At 45.9% G+C, this 21,062-nt stretch overlaps 1 protein-coding gene across 1 annotated transcript in view; it reads right to left on the bottom strand.

Moving 5' to 3' along the window:
- Positions 1–5,295: 5,295 nt before the first annotated feature.
- The window catches only part of LOC107110177 (somatomedin-B and thrombospondin type-1 domain-containing protein-like), a 19,735-nt gene continuing 3,968 nt past the window's right edge, over positions 5,296–21,062 (bottom strand). Inside the window, exons 2-5 of the mRNA XM_015410909.1 lie at positions 18,465–18,659; positions 15,542–15,620; positions 13,743–13,919; positions 5,296–5,416 (exon numbers count right to left, since the gene is read on the bottom strand). Coding sequence (XP_015266395.1) covers positions 5,299–5,416; positions 13,743–13,919; positions 15,542–15,620; positions 18,465–18,659 — 569 coding nt within the window. The 3' untranslated portion in view covers positions 5,296–5,298. The remainder of the gene's footprint in view (positions 5,417–13,742; positions 13,920–15,541; positions 15,621–18,464; positions 18,660–21,062) is intronic.

Raw genomic sequence — 21,062 nt, 5'->3', positions numbered from 1 at the left:
TAGAATTCACCACAGTACTTGCTCTGGAGAGTATAAACCTGTTTTTCCCCCACCGTGTAGCATGAGGACCAATGATAAGTGGACAGAGTAGCCACCAGCAAGAACCCAGTGTCATTACTAACCATTTTTAAAGTTACAGTATTTTAAGTGCGCAAAAGCTTTTCTAATGCTTGAGTCTGTGCTCTTCACTTGAATTTGCAACTGCATCATAAAAACTATGCACGATTTCAGATGCATGGGGGAGGGCGCAGCGTGCAATGCTCTTAAAGGGCTGTATCATCTTTAAATGCATGCAGAGGCTGCTCATGTGCAAGTGACCCAATTTAAATGTTATTGCACTGAAACCGAAGGCCTCTTCACACTCCCCCCACACAGGCAATGTTGTGCAGCTGCAAGGGATCAGCAGCAGGCTCCGAACCACACAAGCCCTGTTCACGTGACAGTGAAAGCACATATATCCTGCACGTACCTGTGTGCATCTGTTTCTAAGAGAGAGACGTGCGTTCGTGAGAAACTAGAAGTAGTTTTGAACTGGGTGCTTACTAAACGAACGCATCTTCAAAATTAGCCGTGCTTTATTTAATTATGCTTTCTTCTAGCCCACATGCAATGTTAGCCTGCACTCAGTCAAACGAAATTTATGTGCTTCTGAGCTGACCTTTGCTTTATGGAATGCTAGGCTGAAGGCATGTAACGTGTGTGTGTGCCTGGGTATGACTGGGTCCACTGGAAGGCCGTGCAAAGGCAAGGCACAACCGCCAGATGAATCTGTTCCACTGCTTGCGGCAAACACAAGCTACAAAAGCAGAAGCTAATTTTTTTTTCCAGCTCGCAGAGACCTTAAAGGGGTATTACGTGTGTGACTGCCCCCCCCCCAACCTCTGCACTTCCACACTGGCATCTCGACTAGTGCGCGGGCAACCTCTGGCCAAGAGACTGAAGCTAACCCTGGATCAGGCTCCCCCAAGTCTCCACAATCAGCCCACCACAGCCTTCTGATAAGAGGGAAAGGAGGAGGTTTCACCAGACCATTCCAAATAGAGGTGTGGCACCACCCACCGGGATCTGGCTTGACTCCTACCTTGTTCCTTGAAAGGAGAAGGGCACAAAACCACACAGGGCACAAAGGGATATAAAAGCAGCAAAGGGGGAGTAGAATCTACTTTATTACCTGCCAGGGTTTTCCCATTTGAATTCTATCAGCTGCCTCACAAGCTGGCCTAGGTACATAAGGAGGCATGCCCGTGTACGAGGAGGTGTTTTGGAAATTTAGAAACTGATGAGCTTAATAAACATGACTTCTGCATTCAAGAACTCACTGCCTGGCTTTCGCTCCCTCTCCATATCCAGGGCTATTTTTGGGCAGGAACGCACAGGAACGGAGTTCCGGCAGGCTCCCAAGTTGGCAACGCCCAGCAGGAACTCATTAGCATAATAGGCCACACCCAACAGCAGGAACTCATTAGGATTGGCTACATTAGGAGGGTGTGGCCTAACATGCAAAGGAGTTCCTGCTACAAAAAAGCCCTGGGTTTTGACAACAAACAAGGTAAACAGAATAACAAGCAAAAGGAAGGTGTTGCTGGATAACCACACTTCTGGTAACATGAGGGTGCGACCTAATGTGCTAATGAGCTGTGCTGTCAGGGGTGTGGCCTAATATGCTAATGAGTTCCTGCTGTTGGGTGTGGCCTATTATGCTAATGAGTTCCTGCTGGGCTTTTTCTACAAAAAGAGCCCTGCATATATCACCTATGGGGGAAAGTCCCGCTGGGTCAGCGTGGATTTGGGCAAGGGTCTGATCACCCGTTCAGCCCTTTGACGCTGGGCCTGGTCTCATGCGGCCCGTGACATGTTCACTCTACAAGTGAAACCGAGGGCCAGTGCATGGAGAAATGTGGGGGTTAAAATCACATGTTCAGCAGTAGGTTGAGTTGAATGCAACATGACTATTACTCTACACAAGTTTAAAGAAAAATCAAGTATATACTATACATGGATTATACATGTGTTCAGTGTAATTTGTAAATGGGTACAGATATCATACAGAGGTGAAATTTACCTGTGTATGAATAAAAGTATCGCTGCTATCTGGGGCCTATATTACAGCATCTCTTCTACAAAGCTATCAAATATGCACAAATCAGTGCCTGCATTATAGGCCTTCTATGTGAACAAGGATGCTGCCTTCTATACTGGCCCATCCATCTTGGTATTGCCTGCCCTGACCGGCAGCAACTCTGTAGGCCTCCAGTGGGGGGAAAACCCTGCTGCTTGAGGACCTTTAAGCAGAGATTCCAGGGCTGAACTCACAACGATGTGTTCCACCACTGAGCCACAACCCCTTCCTTCCCAGGTGAGTTCATACAGCTGATGCTTCCACTGGATTCCCATGAGGTTTTGAGGCAGTTTGGTGCAGTGGTTAAGAGTGCAAACTCTAATCCGGGAGAACCAGGTTTGATTAACCTACTCTTCCACATGCAGCTGCTGGTGTGGCCTTGGGTCAGTCATAAGTTCTTTCAGAGCTGTTCTCTCAAGGGCAGTTCTCTAGAGAGCTCTCTCAGCCCCACCTACCTCACAGGGTGTCTGTTGTGGGCAGGGGAAGGGAAAGAAGATTGTAAGCCACTCTATGAGTAGTGAGGGAGGTGGGTATAAATCAAGTCTCTCCTTCTTCTCACCAGTAGCTCTCTTCTGTACTGCAGGTGGCCACTGAAACTACCAAAAGTCTGACCCAAGGAAAGCAGATCAGGGAAACTTTCAGAGTGTAGCCATGTTGGTCTGTAGCAGTTTTCCCTCTAAGCTGAATAAGTGTGAGCTAGCTCACAGTTTTTTAGCCTCCAGCTCACAGACTTTTGTCTTAGCTCAGGAAGGGGGACTCCAGAGCAAACTAATTTCTGCAGTAACCAAATCACTCGCTCACAACTTTAATGCCAGTAGCTCACAAAGTAGCATTTTTGCTCACAAGACTCCACAGCTTAGAGGGAGCTTTGGTCTGTAGTAGAAGAGTTAGATTAGAGTCCAGTAGCATCTTAGAGACGAACGAGATTTTTGGGGGTATGAGCTTCCACTAGTCAAAGATCAGGGGAAACGCTTCCCAACAAACAGCAAGCTGTTGACACAAGAGTTCCTCTTCAAATACACAATCCTCCAAGTGCATTTTGATGCAGCAGAATTCTGGGAGAAGACTTGTGGCCTATGGTTTCTTGAACAGATTCAGAGAATATGACCTCTCCAGGACTCATGGTAACTGCAGGGTGCTGAACTCAGGCCACTCACAAATACCCAACATGTATCCAACCATGCAGTTCCTCTAATGGAACAGCCTTTCCATTTGCAGAAAAGGGGGTGGTGATCTGCACCAATTCCCCCCTCCTACTGCTAACCCCCACTTTGTTCCGATGCTCTTCCTGAGCCTCCCCCCCAATAGAATTTCAGGGGACTCGAAGAGCTACAGCAGGAGGGAGGGAACATGAAAGTCCTGCTCTGTGAAGTCCACAGATGGTTGGACGTATCCCACCGAAAGAAAGGACCAATTCAGACACTGCCCATCAAGATGCATGTCTAAACCCCGACAGCCATTTTGTTTATAGAAACACAGCTCCAACTGAACGGGAGAGTTTACAAGAGAGAACTGGTGGGGATTTAACTCCTTCCCCGTTCAAATGCCCTACGGTTTACAAATCTTTCTTCTCCCTGTAAGAGAAGGGTAATGTTGACCTTAGTGTGGCTTGGTTTTCTTCCTAAAATACCCCTAGACTATTCACCAAAATACACTTTATTTCTTACACTGGCCAGATCTAATTTGATGTTTTAAAACTGCACCATGCTTTATCAATGCATATAAACAACATTCACACGTGCAATCAAGGAGCATAAAATACTTAAATTAAAACATTCCCTGGTGTAATTCAAAGGCTTGGAGGCATCACCAGTTATGGACACAGCTCACTCCAGCCGCTGATGGTCCCACATTGAAGTCCCAAGTGCATAAGATATACACGTAACCTTCTTTTTTTGTACTGGGAGGGTTGCCAGAACAGCTAGACTGAATTCTGTAAAGGAAGGAATTTCCTTCACTAGTAAAAATAGCCAAGCATAGACAGAAGGTACATTAGCATTTGTTCCCCCCCCCCCCAAAATGCCCAGTATCACAGACAGAAAATACTTTCAAGGGTTTCCAGATTCCAAATAGAGGAGAAAAAGAAATTAACAGCAGAGAAAACTTCTATTTAAGGCTAGCATTCTGTGCACAGTTACTAGGAATAAGACAGTTAAGCGGAGCTTCCTTCCCAGGAAGCACACATTAAATCAGACTGCAGTTGCGTAAAGGCACTTTGCCAGCAAGCCAAGCAGCATTATTTCTCTTGCTTCCTTCTCAACAAATTACCAGGAAGACCACAAAGGCACAGGTCAAGAAAGAAAGACTGCTGTTGTCTTGGCCAGCATGCCGAGTGCACGGGGCCGAAGAATGAGTTCCTGGATGGGACAGGCTGAGGAAGAGAAAGGGGCCAGTGCTGAGCAGTGAGGGGAAAGGGCTCCATGAAAAGTTGTAGTCAGCACTTGAACCAGCCAAGGACTTAAGCCCTGGTCCCCTGGAATCTTGTTCAGCTTCCCCTCTGGCTTCTAGGATTTTGGCATACGTTGCCTCCCATATTCCCAAGCACATTGTTGCAATCGTAAGGACTATTAACTCGGTTTTTAAAAATTAATTATGTGCTTCTCAATAAGCAGAGTTCTGTACCCAACACCACAAATGGCACTTATTCTGTACTTATGATGAACGCACCCAAGAACATAAGAAGAGCTCTGCTGGATCAGACTGGTGGTCCACCTAATCAGGCATCCTGTCACGCACACAGTGGCCAACCAGTTCCTCGACACAGAGGTGCTGGGATCCAGAGGCTGTGATTAAGAAGCTGACTGCCTCTGAACGTGGAGGGAACCCTTTAGTCACCGTGGCTAGTATCCAGTGATAGACCTAGATAGACAAGCTTGATCAGTCATCAAGAACATGATCTGTCAACAGGTGTCCAATACCGCTGTCCAGAATCTTTTAAACAGGATCTTTTAAAAATCTGCTACTCAGGACTCTTTGAGATAAAGACACAAGGAAGCTTCAGGACCGGACATCTGGAAATCCCCTTATGCCACAAAGCAAAAGCTCCTTAAAAGCGGCAGCCTTCTGATCTTATAATGTTTCAGCTAGCAGACCTGCTGCAGCTGTTAACCGCTTAAACTCCGTGATAGAGAACTGTCAAGGAAATAGAAACAGGAGTCGTAGAAGCAAGGGGGTGAAGCTCAGATGAACAAGAAGCTGTGAACAGAAGGGCATGAACAAGTGTCCAGCTGGCGAACTCTCTCCCAAGTTCCCCTGCATCGGGGATTCCCCACGGCCTGCCAGTGTAGTTGCTGGTTCCTGGAACAAAACAAAAAAACACAAGTCTTGAAGCAACACGTTACCTTCTTTCTTTCTTCAAGGACTACCTTCTCACTGCTGGGTCAGTCAGAAATAAAATACATCGGTCACAGACAGTTACTTAGATGGTTGTACAATCCTGTTTATCAGAGGCTAGAGATTTGGACCAGGATCTGGGGAAATGGGTTCGAATCCCCCACTCCACCGTGGAAGCTGACTGAGTGACTTTGGGCCAGTCACTCTTCTCTCAGCACAACTCACCTCACTGGAATGTTGTTGTGAGGGAAAAGGGGAGACTGGGAGAATGATATTGCAAACTGTTTTGGGAACCCACTGAGGAGAAACGGGGGGTATAAACAAAGTCAGCAAACCAGCAAAACAAACCTTTAAAGTTCAGTTAATCCTTGGACACATGACATGAGGGTCTTCCAGAAATTCCCAGTATGTGCTCTTGGCAGTGGGTTGGATCCAGTGGTAGATTTCCATTAAAAGAAACCGGGGGGGGGGGGGGGTGCGCTTTCCACTGCAGGTTCTGATGTTCCTGGGCTTCCCCTGTCTCCCTGGAGCAGTATTTTAGGGAAACCTTTGGCCTGAGAAATGCGGGGGAGGCCAGAAAGTCCCATTCTGCTGACAGAAATCCCTTCCATTGAATCCAACCTGGTCATTGTTACTTAGCCATGAATCACCTAGTGCCATTTTTTAAAAACACTCTTAAAATCACTGTATCATTTTAAAGACGGCCTGTTTACTTGGCTTGAAAAAGGTGCGCTCTGAAGAAAAGCTTAACCACAGAGAGGGAGCCAGCAGCAGATAAGTTCTATGGAACTCTCAGAATCTACTTCTGAATTCAGAATTCACTGCCACAGGAGGTGGTGGCAGCTACAAGCATGGACAGCTTCAAGAGGGAATTTGATAAACATATGGAGCAGAGGTCCATCAGTGGCTATTAGCCACGAGGTATAGATAGCAACTCTCGGTCTGGGGCAAGTGATACACTGTACTCTAGGTGCTGGGGGGGCAACAGTGGGAGGGCTTCTAGTGTCCTGGCCCCACTGATGGACCTCCTGATGGCACCTGGTATTTTTGGCCACTGTGTGACAAAGTGTTGGACTGGATGGGCCATTGGCCTCATCCAACATTGGCTTCTCTTATGTTCTTACTTTTTCACCTGACTGGGTATCACGGAAATACAAGAGGAAGAAAAAGAGGAGGAGGAGGAGGAAGAAGAAAAAGTGAGGAAGGTGCCATCGCTGCAACTGACTCATGGCAACCCCATCCACAGGGCATTCCAGGCAGTCAGACCTTTAGACCCAAGTCAAGATCTTGCCTACCCAAAGAATCATGTTATCAATATACTTGATTTTTAAAAGCCACTTCAAATGCAGTGATTGTTCTATAAGCAAACCATGTCTGTGTTCATGGAAGATGCACTTGGAGCACCAGGTAAAACAGCAGCACCATCTTTTCCCACTATTTCACACGTGCACACTGTATATGCACAAGGGAGCCACATCCAACCACTATTTCCCAGCATGTGTACACACACTGATAAAAACGCATAGTGCACCCACCACATTGAATAATCTACATGTGGCTTTCCTACACAGGAGTGTGCCTTCCACTTATGGAATTTTAACATCTTACAAACAGCATTCATCTTTCTGCAACCTGTAAGGGCCGTGGGGACAACACAATGGCAGAGACATACAACAGCGTACAACTAATATTCAAATTGCTTTCCACTATGACCCTTAAAACTTCTGCCTTGAGGTACCCTGCCTGGTGTTAAGATTCAGGCCCACAGCAGGTCTCGAACTGAGAACCGAAAGGAGGCCCTGAGGACCAACCTGTGCCCTTCCTATCTCAGGAACAGGGAACTGCAGGAAGATCAGCCACAGACACCTCTTTGCACTAATAGGCCACAGTGGGTCAAGTGGCATTCTTTGATCCTTATAAAAAACTCCTGATTGGGCAAGTTTGCTCAGCAATCTGAGTTCTGCTGTCAGAAAACTTTATTTGCCTTGAACTACCAGGAATTGGGTCTGACCCCTTCCTTTGCAAGTTAGGAGAAAGATATATTCACAGGCTCAGCCATCTTGTCCCTTCACTGTACACTTGCTGAAGAATGCATGATCTTCAAGGCACACGGGTTCCTCCACCCATCCTAGAGAGCTTCCCAGCTGCTCTCCCTCCTCAAAAAAAAATCAAGATTGACACATCCTTATGCTGCCATGTCCCATAGTTGATTGGGTCAATGCCTCAATGCCTATTTCTGGAAGGAGGGGGGGAAAAAGAAGGAAAGGAATATTGCCAAGGAAGCCCACCACGAGAAGTGACCTTGGGAGACATTCCAAGCGTGGCTCAGCTGATTCAACACCACTCTTTGAACGGAACTGTACACACGCAAGACTAAAATTAGAGCAATCCATTAAGCCAGCTTCATAACTATTCCCAGGAGACATGGTAAGAGCTGTCACTCTGAGGGGCCTAACTTGTTTCGACACGCACACCAAACAAGCTGAATGTCAACCCCAAGAGGAGATCGCAGCAGACAAACCAAAACAGCCAAAAACAAACTCTCATATTTTTTGTATTGACGTGAAAGACAAATTCTAGCCAACAGGAGAAATCTCTTTGCTCACTTTCGAGGAAGACGGGTGGCCAGGGGAGAAGCCAGCACTGGGAGACTCCAGCTATAAAATAAAGGCCTCAAAGTGGTAAGGAACAAATTAACAAAAACAGTGTGATTCTGAAAGCTGGATTTACTCCCAGACTTCAGCAAGTCTGGGAAAACTCCATCTTGATTGAAGCAGCTTGGATTTTTTTTTTTTTAATGAAAAGCCCCCTGGCCACATTAAGGGGTTAGGTGTTGCTCTTTAATTATCAAAGTTCAACACAAGTTAAGGCTAAGTAGGATTTCTTTTGTTCTCATAGCTCCATTTTCATTTGGACTTGGGGACCTGATCAAGGCAACAAAAGCACGTTCCTGCTATGCATACCAGCTTTTCAAGGAGCAAGGACACAAGAGCAGCTAAGCAGGTTTGGCAAGGGAATGGGACAGAGGCAAAACACTGGACTACATACCCTTTGGATCTTTTCCCCACTTTTGGAAATACTTGCTACTTACATGGTACATATCTTTCCTCCCACATGAGCCTCCCCTTGCCTTCTTCACATTATGAAACCTAGCCCTCCTTTGCATTCCATCCTTTCCTCAAGTAAAGTCAAAGTGAGACATAGCAGGGCCTTTTTGGTTGTGGCATATAACCTTTCGAATATTCTTCCAAGGAACTTCAAGATGGTTCCCTCCGTGTATGTGAGCAAGGGTAGTTAAAGAACACTATTTTTTCTTTAGCTCTGGTTTTGGTTAATTTTATTAGTAGAAGATTCGCTTCAGTTTTTAACATTAATATAACTAAGTGGCAAAGGTTTAATAAATACACATCCTGTGCTGGAGGAGAAAAAATCTCATATAGACAGCCACTTTGAAGATTTTCAATATGACAGCTGTGTATTTTACCAAAACTGTGGTAAGCAAGCAAACGAACTGGAGAGAGATACATACACACACACACACACACACACACACACACACACTGTAGTATTCAAGAACTCAGGAAATAAACATTGATACACAGACACAAGCAGTTTTATCCCACTTTAAATGATTCATTCATAAACATACCCCTGATATTGTCTACTTTCAGAGTATTTATACTACAAACTGGTTTCAACAGTCAGTCCCTCTCACCAAGGGACCATGGGAGGTGTAGTTCTGTCACACGGTCTGGAGTTTCTAACAGAATTCTCAGCATCCTGAAACTACAGGCCCAAGGAGTCCTTGGAGAAATGCAGTTCAATACACTGTGCCACAAGTGGAGGAGCCTGTTGCACCTTGGGAAGGTTCCTTCCGCCAGGGGAAAGTGCTGCCATTACTAGAACATGTCCAGGGGATCCAATCCTCTCTGTTGGAAACCTATAACTTGCAGCAGTTTTTGGTCTTGTCTCACCTCATGTTTTATTTGGCTTCAAGGTCTTCCGAAAAGAAAACACATTATGTCAAGTTTTAAACAACTGCTGTTTACATTTTACCTGCATTTTATGGCCTCTTCTGACATAGTTGTGGTTATTGCTCTCTATAAAATAAAACCAACCCCCCAACAATTTTGCAGCCTTTATACCCAACAAAAAGGGAAATACCTAACAGCCTTGTTAAAAAGCCACAGATAAAACCCTGCCTAAAAAAGGTATTACTGGCCAAAATAGCAGCTTTGCAATATAGAATGTATTTACAGCCCTTAATAATTCTGGTTTATGTTTAGTGCTTAAAACAAACCAGTTTATATATTTAAGGAGTCCTGGGACAAGGTACCCTAGAAATACTGACATAATAATAAGTCAAGGCAGAATTGGCTTCACGTTGTTATGGGCTGATCTAGTCGAGGCAACACACTTCCCATGTACAGGGATGGCACACACATACCTATGTGCAATGTTTGCAACATGAAGTAACAACTTGCATTTGGTGAATCGGCCACCACAGTCCTGACACTTCAACAGAAGACATGACTCAGTGACGGAGCGCCCGCTTTCCACACTGTAGGTCTCAGGCTCAATTCCTGGTACTCGCAAGTAGGATCCCAGGTTCGAGATACTGCAAGACCTTTCTCTGCCTGAGACCCTGGAGAACCACTTCCAGTTAAAGTGCAAATGATTGAGCTAGACAGGCCAACAGTCTTTGTATGAGATAGCTTTGTACATATCTAGAAATGGGAACAGGCATGGTTTAAGGGATAAGGTGGGGCTCAGCAGCAGAATATGTTGCATGGAGGAATCCCCGGGTTCCTTCCTTGGCATTTCCAGGTAGGAGATCAAGTAGCAAGTGTTGGGAAAGATCTCTCTTGATCTTTGAGAGTACACAGTACTAAGCTAGGAGGTAGTTCCGCTCTATTCTGCTATGGTCAGGCCTTACCTGGAGTACTGTGTCCAGTTTGGGGCACCACATTTTAGGAAGGCTGTTGACAAGCTCGAGCGTGTCCAGAAGAGGGCAACCAGGATGGTGAGAGGGTTGGAATCCAAGTCTTATGAGGAAAGGCTGAAAGAGTTGGGTATGTTTAGCCTGGGAAAGAGAAGGCTTATTGGGGACATGATTGCAGTCTTCAAATATTTGAAGGGCTGTCATGTAGGAGCAGATCTATTCTCTCTTGCTCTGGATTGCAAGACTAGATCTAATGGGTGGAAATTACAAGGGAGTCGATACGGGCTAAATATCAGGAGAAACTTCCTAACTGTAAGAGTAGTTGAACAGTGGAACAGACTGCCTCCTTCACTGGATGTTTTCAAGCACAGGCTGGACGACCATCTTTCGGGTATGTTGTAGGGCTATTTTTCGGCTATGCTCCTGCAGAGTGCAGGGGGTTGGACTAGATGACCTGCAAGGTCCCTTCCAACATTCTATGACTCTATGACCAATGGTCTCAGTTAGCATAAGACAACTTGTGTATGCGACACCATACACAAACCACAACACTTTTCAGTGGAGTTGGTTCACACATCCAAGCACCAGTCACCAAGTGTAATCACATATCTTTTTAATATTGTAAATCTGTATTAACTGCAGATACATATATGTTGTTACCCGCCCTGAGCCTACAATGTGGGGAGGGAGGGCTATAAGTCTAATGAAATAAATAAATAAATAAATAAATAATATGAATGCACTTATGAACTGCCCCCAGAAACTGTTCCTTGAAGTGGCATCAAGCTGAGCATAAGAACAGGAGAGACTTCCACATTAGCAGCATATTTGGTATAGCTACCATTATGAAAAAAAATCCCAACGTTTTAGGTAGAAACAGGCCTGTTTTGCTTTGAAAAGAGGCACAAAAGCTGCATCATACAGAGATGAGTAAAGTAGATGAACATCTCAGATTGAGGGTGGGGGAGTATCAGCATACAGGTGTCACACCTTGGCCATTTGTCACAATGACCCATCAGCTATTAGCCTCAGCAGAGATCGGTGAAGGATTTCCCTAGCCTCAAACCCAATACTTCCCCCCCCCCGTACCCGAAACACCTGTCTCCATCGTAGGATGACTTGGAACCTCCCAATATTTTATGATTAGCCTCAACATCCAAGGCAGCCATTTTGTGGTTGGCTGCACCTGTCATGTGGTACTGCTCACTCAGTATTCTCAAAATTCTCAGAAGAACACACAGGCTCAGCAAGGTTGGGGACTTCTGGCCAAAGTGGTGACAGATCGCTACCCAAATAGTAGCAGCTTTGGGATCCTAGAGGGCTGGGGCATGTAAAGATGCCCACCAAATTCAGAGAGAAACATGGGGAACTGAAACAGCTACCAAATTCATGACCTCTAATAGTAACGTTGTGGTGCACATGCAGAATGGGGCCAAGAACAAAGAAAAGAGAGGCTTCCACATCATGTTGTCTTTGCCAACAGCCAGACATTGTTTTCCTCCTCCCCAGTTCTGGCAAACAATGTCTACACCACAAGAATGACGAGAGGAAAGAATCCAGGTGGGTAGCCAGTTTGGTGTAGTGGTTAAGTGCACGGACTCTAATCTGGCAGAACCGGGTTTGATTCCCCACTCCTCCACCTGCAGCTGTTGGATGACCTTGGGCAAGCCATAGTTCTGTCAGAGCTGTCCTTGAAAAAGAGCAGTTTCTGTCAGAGCTCTCTCAGCCCCACCTACCTCACAGGGTGTCTGTTGTGGGGAGGGGAAGGGAAAGGAGTTTGTAAGCCGCTCTGAGACTCCTAGTGAAGGGTGGGGTATAAATCCAATCTCTTTTTCTTCTAGCCATGTTGGTCTGAAGCAGCAGAACAAAGTTTGACTCCAGTGGCACCTTTAAGACCAACAAAGTTTTATTCAAGGTATAAGCTTTTGTGTGCACACACTCTTCTTCAGATACCTAAAGGAGCAGCTGCATCATACAGAGATGAGTAAAGTAGATGAACATCTCAGATTGAGGGTGGGGGAGTATCAGCATACAGGTGTCACACCTTGGCCATTTGTCACAATGACCCATCAGCTATTAGCCTCAGCAGAGATCGGTGAAGGATTTCCCTAGCCTCAAACCCAATACTTCCCCCCCCCCGTACCCGAAACACCTGTCTCCATCGTAGGATGACTTGGAACCTCCCAATATTTTATGATTAGCCTCAACATCCAAGGCAGCCATTTTGTGGTTGGCTGCACCTGTCATGTGGTACTGCTCACTCAGTATTCTCAAAATTCTCAGAAGAACACACAGGCTCAGCAAGGTTGGGGACTTCTGGCCAAAGTGGTGACAGATCGCTACCCAAATAGTAGCAGCTTTGGGATCCTAGAGGGCTGGGGCATGTAAAGATGCCCACCAAATTCAGAGAGAAACATGGGGAACTGAAACAGCTACCAAATTCATGACCTCTAATAGTAACGTTGTGGTGCACATGCAGAATGGGGCCAAGAACAAAGAAAAGAGAGGCTTCCACATCATGTTGTCTTTGCCAACAGCCAGACATTGTTTTCCTCCTCCCCAGTTCTGGCAAACAATGTCTACACCACAAGAATGACGAGAGGAAAGAATCCAGGTGGGTAGCCAGTTTGGTGTAGTGGTTAAGTGCACGGACTCTAATCTGGCAGAACCGGGTTTGATTCCCCACTCCTCCACCTGCAGCTGTTGGATGACCTTGGGCAAGCCATAGTTCTGTCAGAGCTGTCCTTGAAAAAGAGCAGTTTCTGTCAGAGCTCTCTCAGCCCCACCTACCTCACAGGGTGTCTGTTGTGGGGAGGGGAAGGGAAAGGAGTTTGTAAGCCGCTCTGAGACTCCTAGTGAAGGGTGGGGTATAAATCCAATCTCTTTTTCTTCTAGCCATGTTGGTCTGAAGCAGCAGAACAAAGTTTGACTCCAGTGGCACCTTTAAGACCAACAAAGTTTTATTCAAGGTATAAGCTTTTGTGTGCACACACTCTTCTTCAGATACCTAAAGGAGCCACTGGACTCAAACTTTGTTCTAGAGAAAAGGAAACAGAACTCTGCCTGAGCCAGCCTAACTGAGGAGGACCATTTACCCCTCACCGTCCACCGTGAGGCAGCCATGTCATTTCCCACTCAGACTCCTGAGGGATACATATGGCATTTCTCCCCACAATCTGTGGGGAATTGGGGGGAGAACTGGTAGTACACAGGTTCCCCCTTTTCATTTACTAGAGGGGCTATCCGATTTCACAGTTCAGCCCCTAAATTCTACAGGTTATGTAGAACTCCGGCAACCAATAACATTTTCTGGCACAAGTATCATACTGAACAAGAAATAATCCTTACTTTTTGGCTCCACTGCCATCCCCGGAGCAGTGCAAACTCCGGGATTCCAAAGCCGGATGCTGGCACTCCACACAGACAATGTGTCCTTCACTGAGATATTTCATCCAGTGAGTGTATGAACTGTTCCCATGCAGACAACCTTTTGTGATAGCCAGGAGCTGAAATTCAACACAATACCTGCCAGAAAGAGAGAGGAACGACTGATGATCATTCACTCAAAACAGCAGACACAAATGATAAACTTCTTTCTAGAACATATCATTTCAGCCTGAAGACAGATTGAATAGCTGAATACTTTTCCATATTTAAACCCTTCGGTACATAGAAAACTAGACATTACAGAGCAGCATTCTAGCCTCAATTTCTCCCCACTGTACTAGTTTTGTATGTATACAAAATGATTGGGATTTCTTTTGTTTTCACCATGGAAACGTTGCCACGAAAACCAAACATGTGACACACATACACGTAACTAGCCTGAAATAGTACAGTCCAAGAACAGAAAAACCTTTTTCTACGAAATGACCCCTGACTAGCTATAAAGACCAGTACAAATTAGGAATTAGACTGAATATTTGGGGGAGGGATCTTTGTATTTGTGGCATCCTATTTTAGAAGGCTTGTTCCCCACCCAATCGTAAATGATCATGTACTCTGTTGCATCTGAGGAAGTGAGGTCAGAGTCATGAAAGCTTATGTGGGAATAAATTCTGTTAGTCTTTAAGACAGCCCTGGAGTCCCATTTTATTCCACTGGAGGCAGCAAACCATGGAAGCCCAAGCCAATAGAAACAAAACATGCAAGGATGCCACTTCAAAATGTAATGGTATATGTGAGGAATCTGGTCATTGTGGGTTTAGAAGAGAGGTCCCCAACCTTTCTGAACCTGTGGGCATCTTTGGAATTCTGAGACAGGGTGGTGCGTGCAACTACAAAATGGCTGCTGCAGGAGGCCGAGCCAACTACAAAATGTCAGAGAGCAGTAACACTTCCAACATTTCAAGCAGAAGTTCTGTTTAGCAGGCTGCCTTTTATAACAAACATATTATTTAAAAACAGGAGTCATTTCCTGCAGGTGCGCACAGGAGCGGCGCTCCGGCAGTAAAGAGCCCAGGGGGCGGGCACATGCAACAAGCCCCACCCCCTGCTCCCAGCAGCCCTCAGTCAGAGCAAGAAGCAGCCAGGCATGTTGCAGAGCCTCCCCCCGGCCCCCAGTCCAAAACAGTCCAGTGGCACCTTTAAGACCAAGTTTTATTCAGGTACAAGCTCTCCCTCCTCTGCGAGGACAGATCTGCACATTCCCCCCCCCCCCAATAGCTAGCAATCCAAAATAGTCCAGTGGAGCCTGAGTGGTGGGTGTTGCCTTCTGACACACTTCTGGTGATGTCAGGGGGGGTGGCATATGCAAATAAGTTATGCGAATGAGTTATGCTAATGAGCTCCTGCACCTCTTTTTCCACTAAATGACTCGTTTAAAAATATTCTGTTGCATACACACAGCTTATCGTCAGTCACACAGTACGGTCCTTGTGCTGTGGTGGCAGCTGCTGTTAGAGCAATCAGATCTTCAGTGGTCAGTCAGAAGTCCTGCTGGGTAAAAGCCCCACCACCTTCTAAAAACACTTGGCGGTGCCAGGATAGATGTCAGTGGGCACCATGTTGACGGCCCTTGGTTGAGACCGCCACATAAGGCCGAACTCTACAAATTGAGACTAGCATTGTTCACTATGGGCCAGGCAGCACAGCGCATGTCCCAAAGGCCTGTAGTGGACAGCATTTTTGTACACTGCAATACTTACCCAGCTCTTTCATTTTCATTAGAGGCCGCACGCTTCTTCCTTGCCTTCCCATAGCCTCCTGTAGTTATTAATGCGGGGACTGCTCACACCAAAAGGAAGAGGAAGAACAATAGATGTCGTAAGTGACAACATTGCCCCAAGCCTGAAAAACAACAAAGGTTGGGGCACTTGTGGCCTCTAGAGCCATGTAACTTTCCCTCTGGCAAGAACCCAGGAGTAGCTCTCCCCACCGTTTTTCAAATCCCCAGAGATTATCTCATTCCACGGGACAGCAATATATCTTCTCCACCCCCCACATCTCAGTTTTGCCAGCAAAAACACGCCTGCTTATCATTCCCATAACAAGGACGTGGGAGGAAGCTATTTTAATAGTAATTCTCAGCAGGTCTGGCAGAGAACACATTACCATTAAAAAATATACCATCTGAACTCTGCTCCGGCCCACAGGTTATATTTTGGTTTCAAGAACAGAGGGTTTTTCAAAAAAAACAACAGCAGCACACACACACACACACACGGGAAAGAAAATCATACATATTTTTAGTCTAACAAATCACTGTAATATATTGTTCACCTCAGAGAAGAACCAGGGGTGAGGAGAGACAGCACAGTGGGCCACATTCACTTGCAGTTCGGTCTGACTGCCAAAAACAACACTGGTGTCATTTTGATTGCGCTACTCACTTTTACTCGAGCACAACAAAGGGGTACAAAGCAGTTGAGAAGGTAAGAGATCCACAATTTGAGCTCCCTGGGGAGAGCCAGTTTGGTGTAGTGGTTAAGTGGGCGGACTCTAATCTGGGAGAACCGGGTTTGATTCCCCACTCCTCCACTTGCACCTGCTGATGTGACCTTGGGTCAGTCACAAGCTCTGGCACAGCTGTCCTTGAAAAAGAGCAGTTTGTGTCAGAGCTCTCTCAGTCCCACCCACCTCACAGGGTGTCTGTTGTGGGGAGGGGAAGGGAAAGGAGTTTGTAAGCCGCTCTGAGACTCCAAGTGAAGGGCGGGGTATAAATCCAATCTCTTCTTCTTCTTCTCAAGAACCGTTATTGCCATACAGGGACCCCAGTTTGGATACAGGCAGCACAGGGAAGGGAGAGGTTTCACTCCCATGCTGATTCACACAAAAAAGAAACCACTATAGATCAGAGGTCGATTCGGGGGGGATCGCAGGGGATCACAGTTCCCCCGGGTGAGGGGCGGGGGCGGGGCACAAGACAAGGCCCCGCCCCCTGCTTTTGCCCGCCCTGCTTCCGGCCCTCATTCAGCCAGGAGGAGGCAGGAGAAGAGGGAGGGTAAGTTGCTTCCTCCCTGCCTCTCCCCACCCCTGCCTGCCTAGGGCCAGGGAGGGCCTTGGCGGGGCTTCCTCGCACTCCCGCCGGCCTTGCAGGTCCACCGCCGGGCCCCTGATGTCAGGGGGTGTGGCATATGCTAATGAGTTATGCTAATGAGTTCCCCTAGCTCTTTTTCTACGAAACGACCCCTGCTATAGATGAACACTGCATGCTGTTATAGCCCCTTTTCGATTCAAAGAATTTACAACGGCATGGGGTAGGTGGTTTTAAGCAGTGAAACTGTGCAAGGGTGGAAGGATTGGGGGGGGGGGAACCCCATATATCCCCAATCATGCATGGTGGTTAATGTGTTTTAAAAGATGCCTGGAGATCTATGATCTAATTCAACCCCCGGAGGGAAAAAAAAATCTGGTTCAAAAGTTGTATGAGCAAACAGCTTGGTTCAAAAAGAAATAAGAGGGATAGTAGGATGCTAGGCTTGCCAACCTCCAGGTGGGGCCTGGAGATCTCCTGGAATTACAACTCACTTCCAGAATACATAAATTCCTTATTATTTACCTGTCTAAAACATTTATTCCACTTCATGGCATTACACCCCACTGAGGTCCCTAAACCTCACTCTCCCAGGCCCCACCCTCAAATCTCCAGGTTTTTTCAAACCCAGAATTGGCAGCCCTAGCCAAGCTGCAGCGCAGGCCTTCGTGAGTGTCTAAGAAACAAGGAAAGAGTCCCGTGTCGCTTACGAAGGGCACAAGGATGACAACACGCACGACAACACGCACATACTTCCTTTCCATATTTCACGTGATAAATCACTGAGAGAACCTCTACTTTTAGCCAATTTGCCAATTCCACACACTGAGTTACTATAATAGGCAATGAAAACCAAAGGGTCTGTGCCCTAGCCAATGCGCTGTAGCAGTCAGAGCACTTCGACTAGGACAGGTAGGTTCATATCCCAGAATAAAGCCAACTGTCTCTGTCTCTCTCTGCCTCACTGTCTCTCTAGCCAACCTACCTCACCGGGTTATTGCAAGGACAGACTGAGGGAGAAGACAACTATTTCTGCCATCCCTGATATCTGAGGTGAGAGGGGAGGATAAAAATGTGTTTATGTGCGTGTAAGACAGAAATATGTGGCAATGGTCATAGAATCATAGAGTTGGAAGGGACCTCCAGGGTCCAAATCCTTTCACTTAAAAGAAGAAGATCCAAACGTATGGATGACATCATTATAGTCATCCTGAAATCTTTTAAAAGATCGTTTAGAATGTACCGTTTTTACTCAACGTAACCGGGGCGGTCTCAGCCATGGGTTAGCCAGGGCAGCCACCCCACTCCCCAGGCTGAGCAGGGCCTCAGGCACCCAAGGCCTCACCCACCAATGGAGGAGGAAAGAACAGGCTCTCACCACCACATGGACCTGACTCCAGGACTGCCCTTTGGGCCTGGTGGGGGTGGGGCGGAGGAGGTGCAGTAATTCGGGGACTTTATCCTGGACTTTTGCCCTGGGCCTCTGAATCACCAAGACAGGCCCCGAATGTAACCTTAATATGTTCACGAGCCAAGAAGCTTCTCCCCTGCTCAGTGCAGCCTCTGAAACAGTAACCTGTCCCCACCACACTCACGGAAGGACTGCTTGCATTCTTGCCCCTGCCGATTCCAGTATTCCAAGCAGCCAGCCTTCTCCTCCAGAGGGGGACACGCTTCGCCTCCATTTCTCGGTTCCTGGATGACACGCCTCCTTCGAACCCGATAGGTCGCCTTACAAGGCTCTGCACAGCCGCTCCATTCACTCCACTCAGAGACCACACAGGGGACCACTGTGGGAGGGAAGCGAGAATAAGAGAGACGTACCGCCTTCTGCACATTGCCTCCACACACAGCTGCATACAAGCTGCTCAGCAAGAAGCAGCATGGGAGACCTTAAGAGTCTGATGAAGTTTCCAAACCCAGGTGGGACTCAAGAACATTTCCACTACATGCCCACCACTACTTCCCTTGGCACCCACCAAGCTTCTCAGAAAGTGGGCAGGGTTTGTTATTGGCTGCCCTCATTCAAATGAAAGAGTTTTTCACTGGAGGATCAGAAGTACTACTAAGCTTTCCTTAGTCAGTGTGCGGCTGTTCAGACTTTCCTTCTTCCCAGGAGGTGGGGGGGTATTGCATTTGGCTCCACTTCCTTTGACAGCCATTTTGAGTTGGGCTCCACTTCCTGTGGCAGCCATTTTGGACAGCTGTTCACCACCCCCTCTCAGGATTCTAGAGGTGCCCAGAGGCTCAGAGAGGTGAGACCCTGGGTTAGGTGACAGGAATTCAGGGGGTGATCACCAGTGCTCTATGCCCCTCCACGTAACTAACTGAAGATGATAAAGCTGACGCAAAACTCACAGTTTCAAGTATATCTGCTAAACTGATACTATTGCACGTTGCAGATTATGAGATAAATATTAATTTGTGGGGAGAGCGGTATAAAGGCATAATAATTAATAATAATTATAATAATATAGACATTTTCATACACACTGAACAATGTACTTTCAATCACCTTTCAATGCACTTTAGTTTTACACAGTAAAATCCAGTTGCTAGGTGCACTGAAAGTGTATTGAAAGTGCATTATTCAGTGTATATGGAAGTGCTACATTTTTATCCCACCTTTTGTCACACAGCGCAGTCCTGAAAGCCAGGTTAATCCAAGAAATAACAGCTAGCACCAGATCTGGAATTTGAAGCCAAGTCCAACGACTATATGGCGCAGTCTTGAAGCACAGTTCCCAGATCTGGGCATAGGATGCCAAATGGCTTCGACACTGCAAATCACTCTTTGCAAAAACCTACAGCACAGGACAGCCTGGTGCCAATATTTAAAACATACACTTCCAAACAATCCCATTAATTCAGTTGAGGTTAATTTCTAGACTAAACTTCAGGTTTATAGATATGAATGGGTCAACTCCTCTGATGAGAGCTATGCTTTCATACCTGCTAACTCCAATACTCCCGAGGAATCCGTAGCACTTGATTTACTGGATGCAGAATGTATGATCAGTTATACCTAGTTTCGATTAGAACCAAGATCTGTTGAATTATCAGTCACACCTTTCATTTCCTATAGGTCATTGCCTTTGTTTACCAAGAAATAAGCTGAAGCAGGTCTTCAATTTCAATCAGAAACCAAGGTTTGAAGGCTGGGTACAGTTATGGTTGCTTAGCAACCTCCACAATGGCCAAGCAGAGGGCACGGCTTCTGTTATTGGGGGAGGGTTAAACAGACAATTTTTATTTTATTTTTATTTTATTGAGATTTCAAAGGTTTATTTTTTGCAAACCAGAAACATTTTTTCGGTTCATAGAAATATCTGTTTTGTCTGTTCATGTAAAGTATGTACAGATTTGGCCACATTGAGAATTTATAAAGTTCATTTCTCTGGAGTACTGGTTTAGTATATTTTTTGTTAGGAGATTTAATGATAATGCTGTATACTCAGTGGGTGGTAATGAAACGTTAAGAATCTGTGACATAATAGACTCAGATCATTGAACTAATGTCCCACTTTGAAGGACAAGTTCATAGTAGTAGTATACTTTATTGTCATTGTACATAGTACAATGAAATTAAAGATGCAATCATTTCGGTGATCTACAACAATAATCATATACACTCACACACCATTCACTACTGTCCCATAACTCCTTTAAGGTTCACATAACAACTTAAAACCACCAATGTCACCCAAATTCCAATTTCATACAGCATTTAAGGCAATAATAGCTCTCGAATAAAAACTATTTTTAATCTATTTGTCCTTGCTTTAATTGTCCTATATCTTCTGCCCGAAGGCAGCAGTTCTGATCAGGATGTGTCAAGTCCTGCAAAATGTTCTTTGCTTTTTTCAAACATCGAGAACTATACAATTCCTCCAGGAATGGAAGAGGGCAGCCAATGATCTTCTGGGCTGTAATAACAACTCTCTGGAGTGCTTTCCTCTCCACAGTCGTACAACTGGCAAACCAGGCACAAACACAATATGTTAAAATGCTCTCTATTGAGCAGCGATAGAAGAAGGACATCAATGTTTTCTCACTCAAGTTATTTTTCTTTAAAAGTCTGAGAAAAAAGAGCCTCTGCTGGGCCTTCTTCACCAGAGCAATGGTGTTAGCGCTCCAGGTCAAATTTTGCTCAATAGTCACTCCCAAAAACTTAAACGTAGCCACCCTCTCCA

The sequence above is a fragment of the Gekko japonicus genome, unplaced genomic scaffold (assembly GCF_001447785.1).
Source record: "Gekko japonicus isolate JY-2015 unplaced genomic scaffold, Gekko_japonicus_V1.1 scaffold125, whole genome shotgun sequence".
In the NCBI taxonomy this organism is placed as follows: Eukaryota; Metazoa; Chordata; class Lepidosauria; order Squamata; family Gekkonidae; genus Gekko; species Gekko japonicus.
Note: the sequence above shows the minus strand (reverse complement) of the source record. Positions and strands in the feature narration are given on the sequence as shown.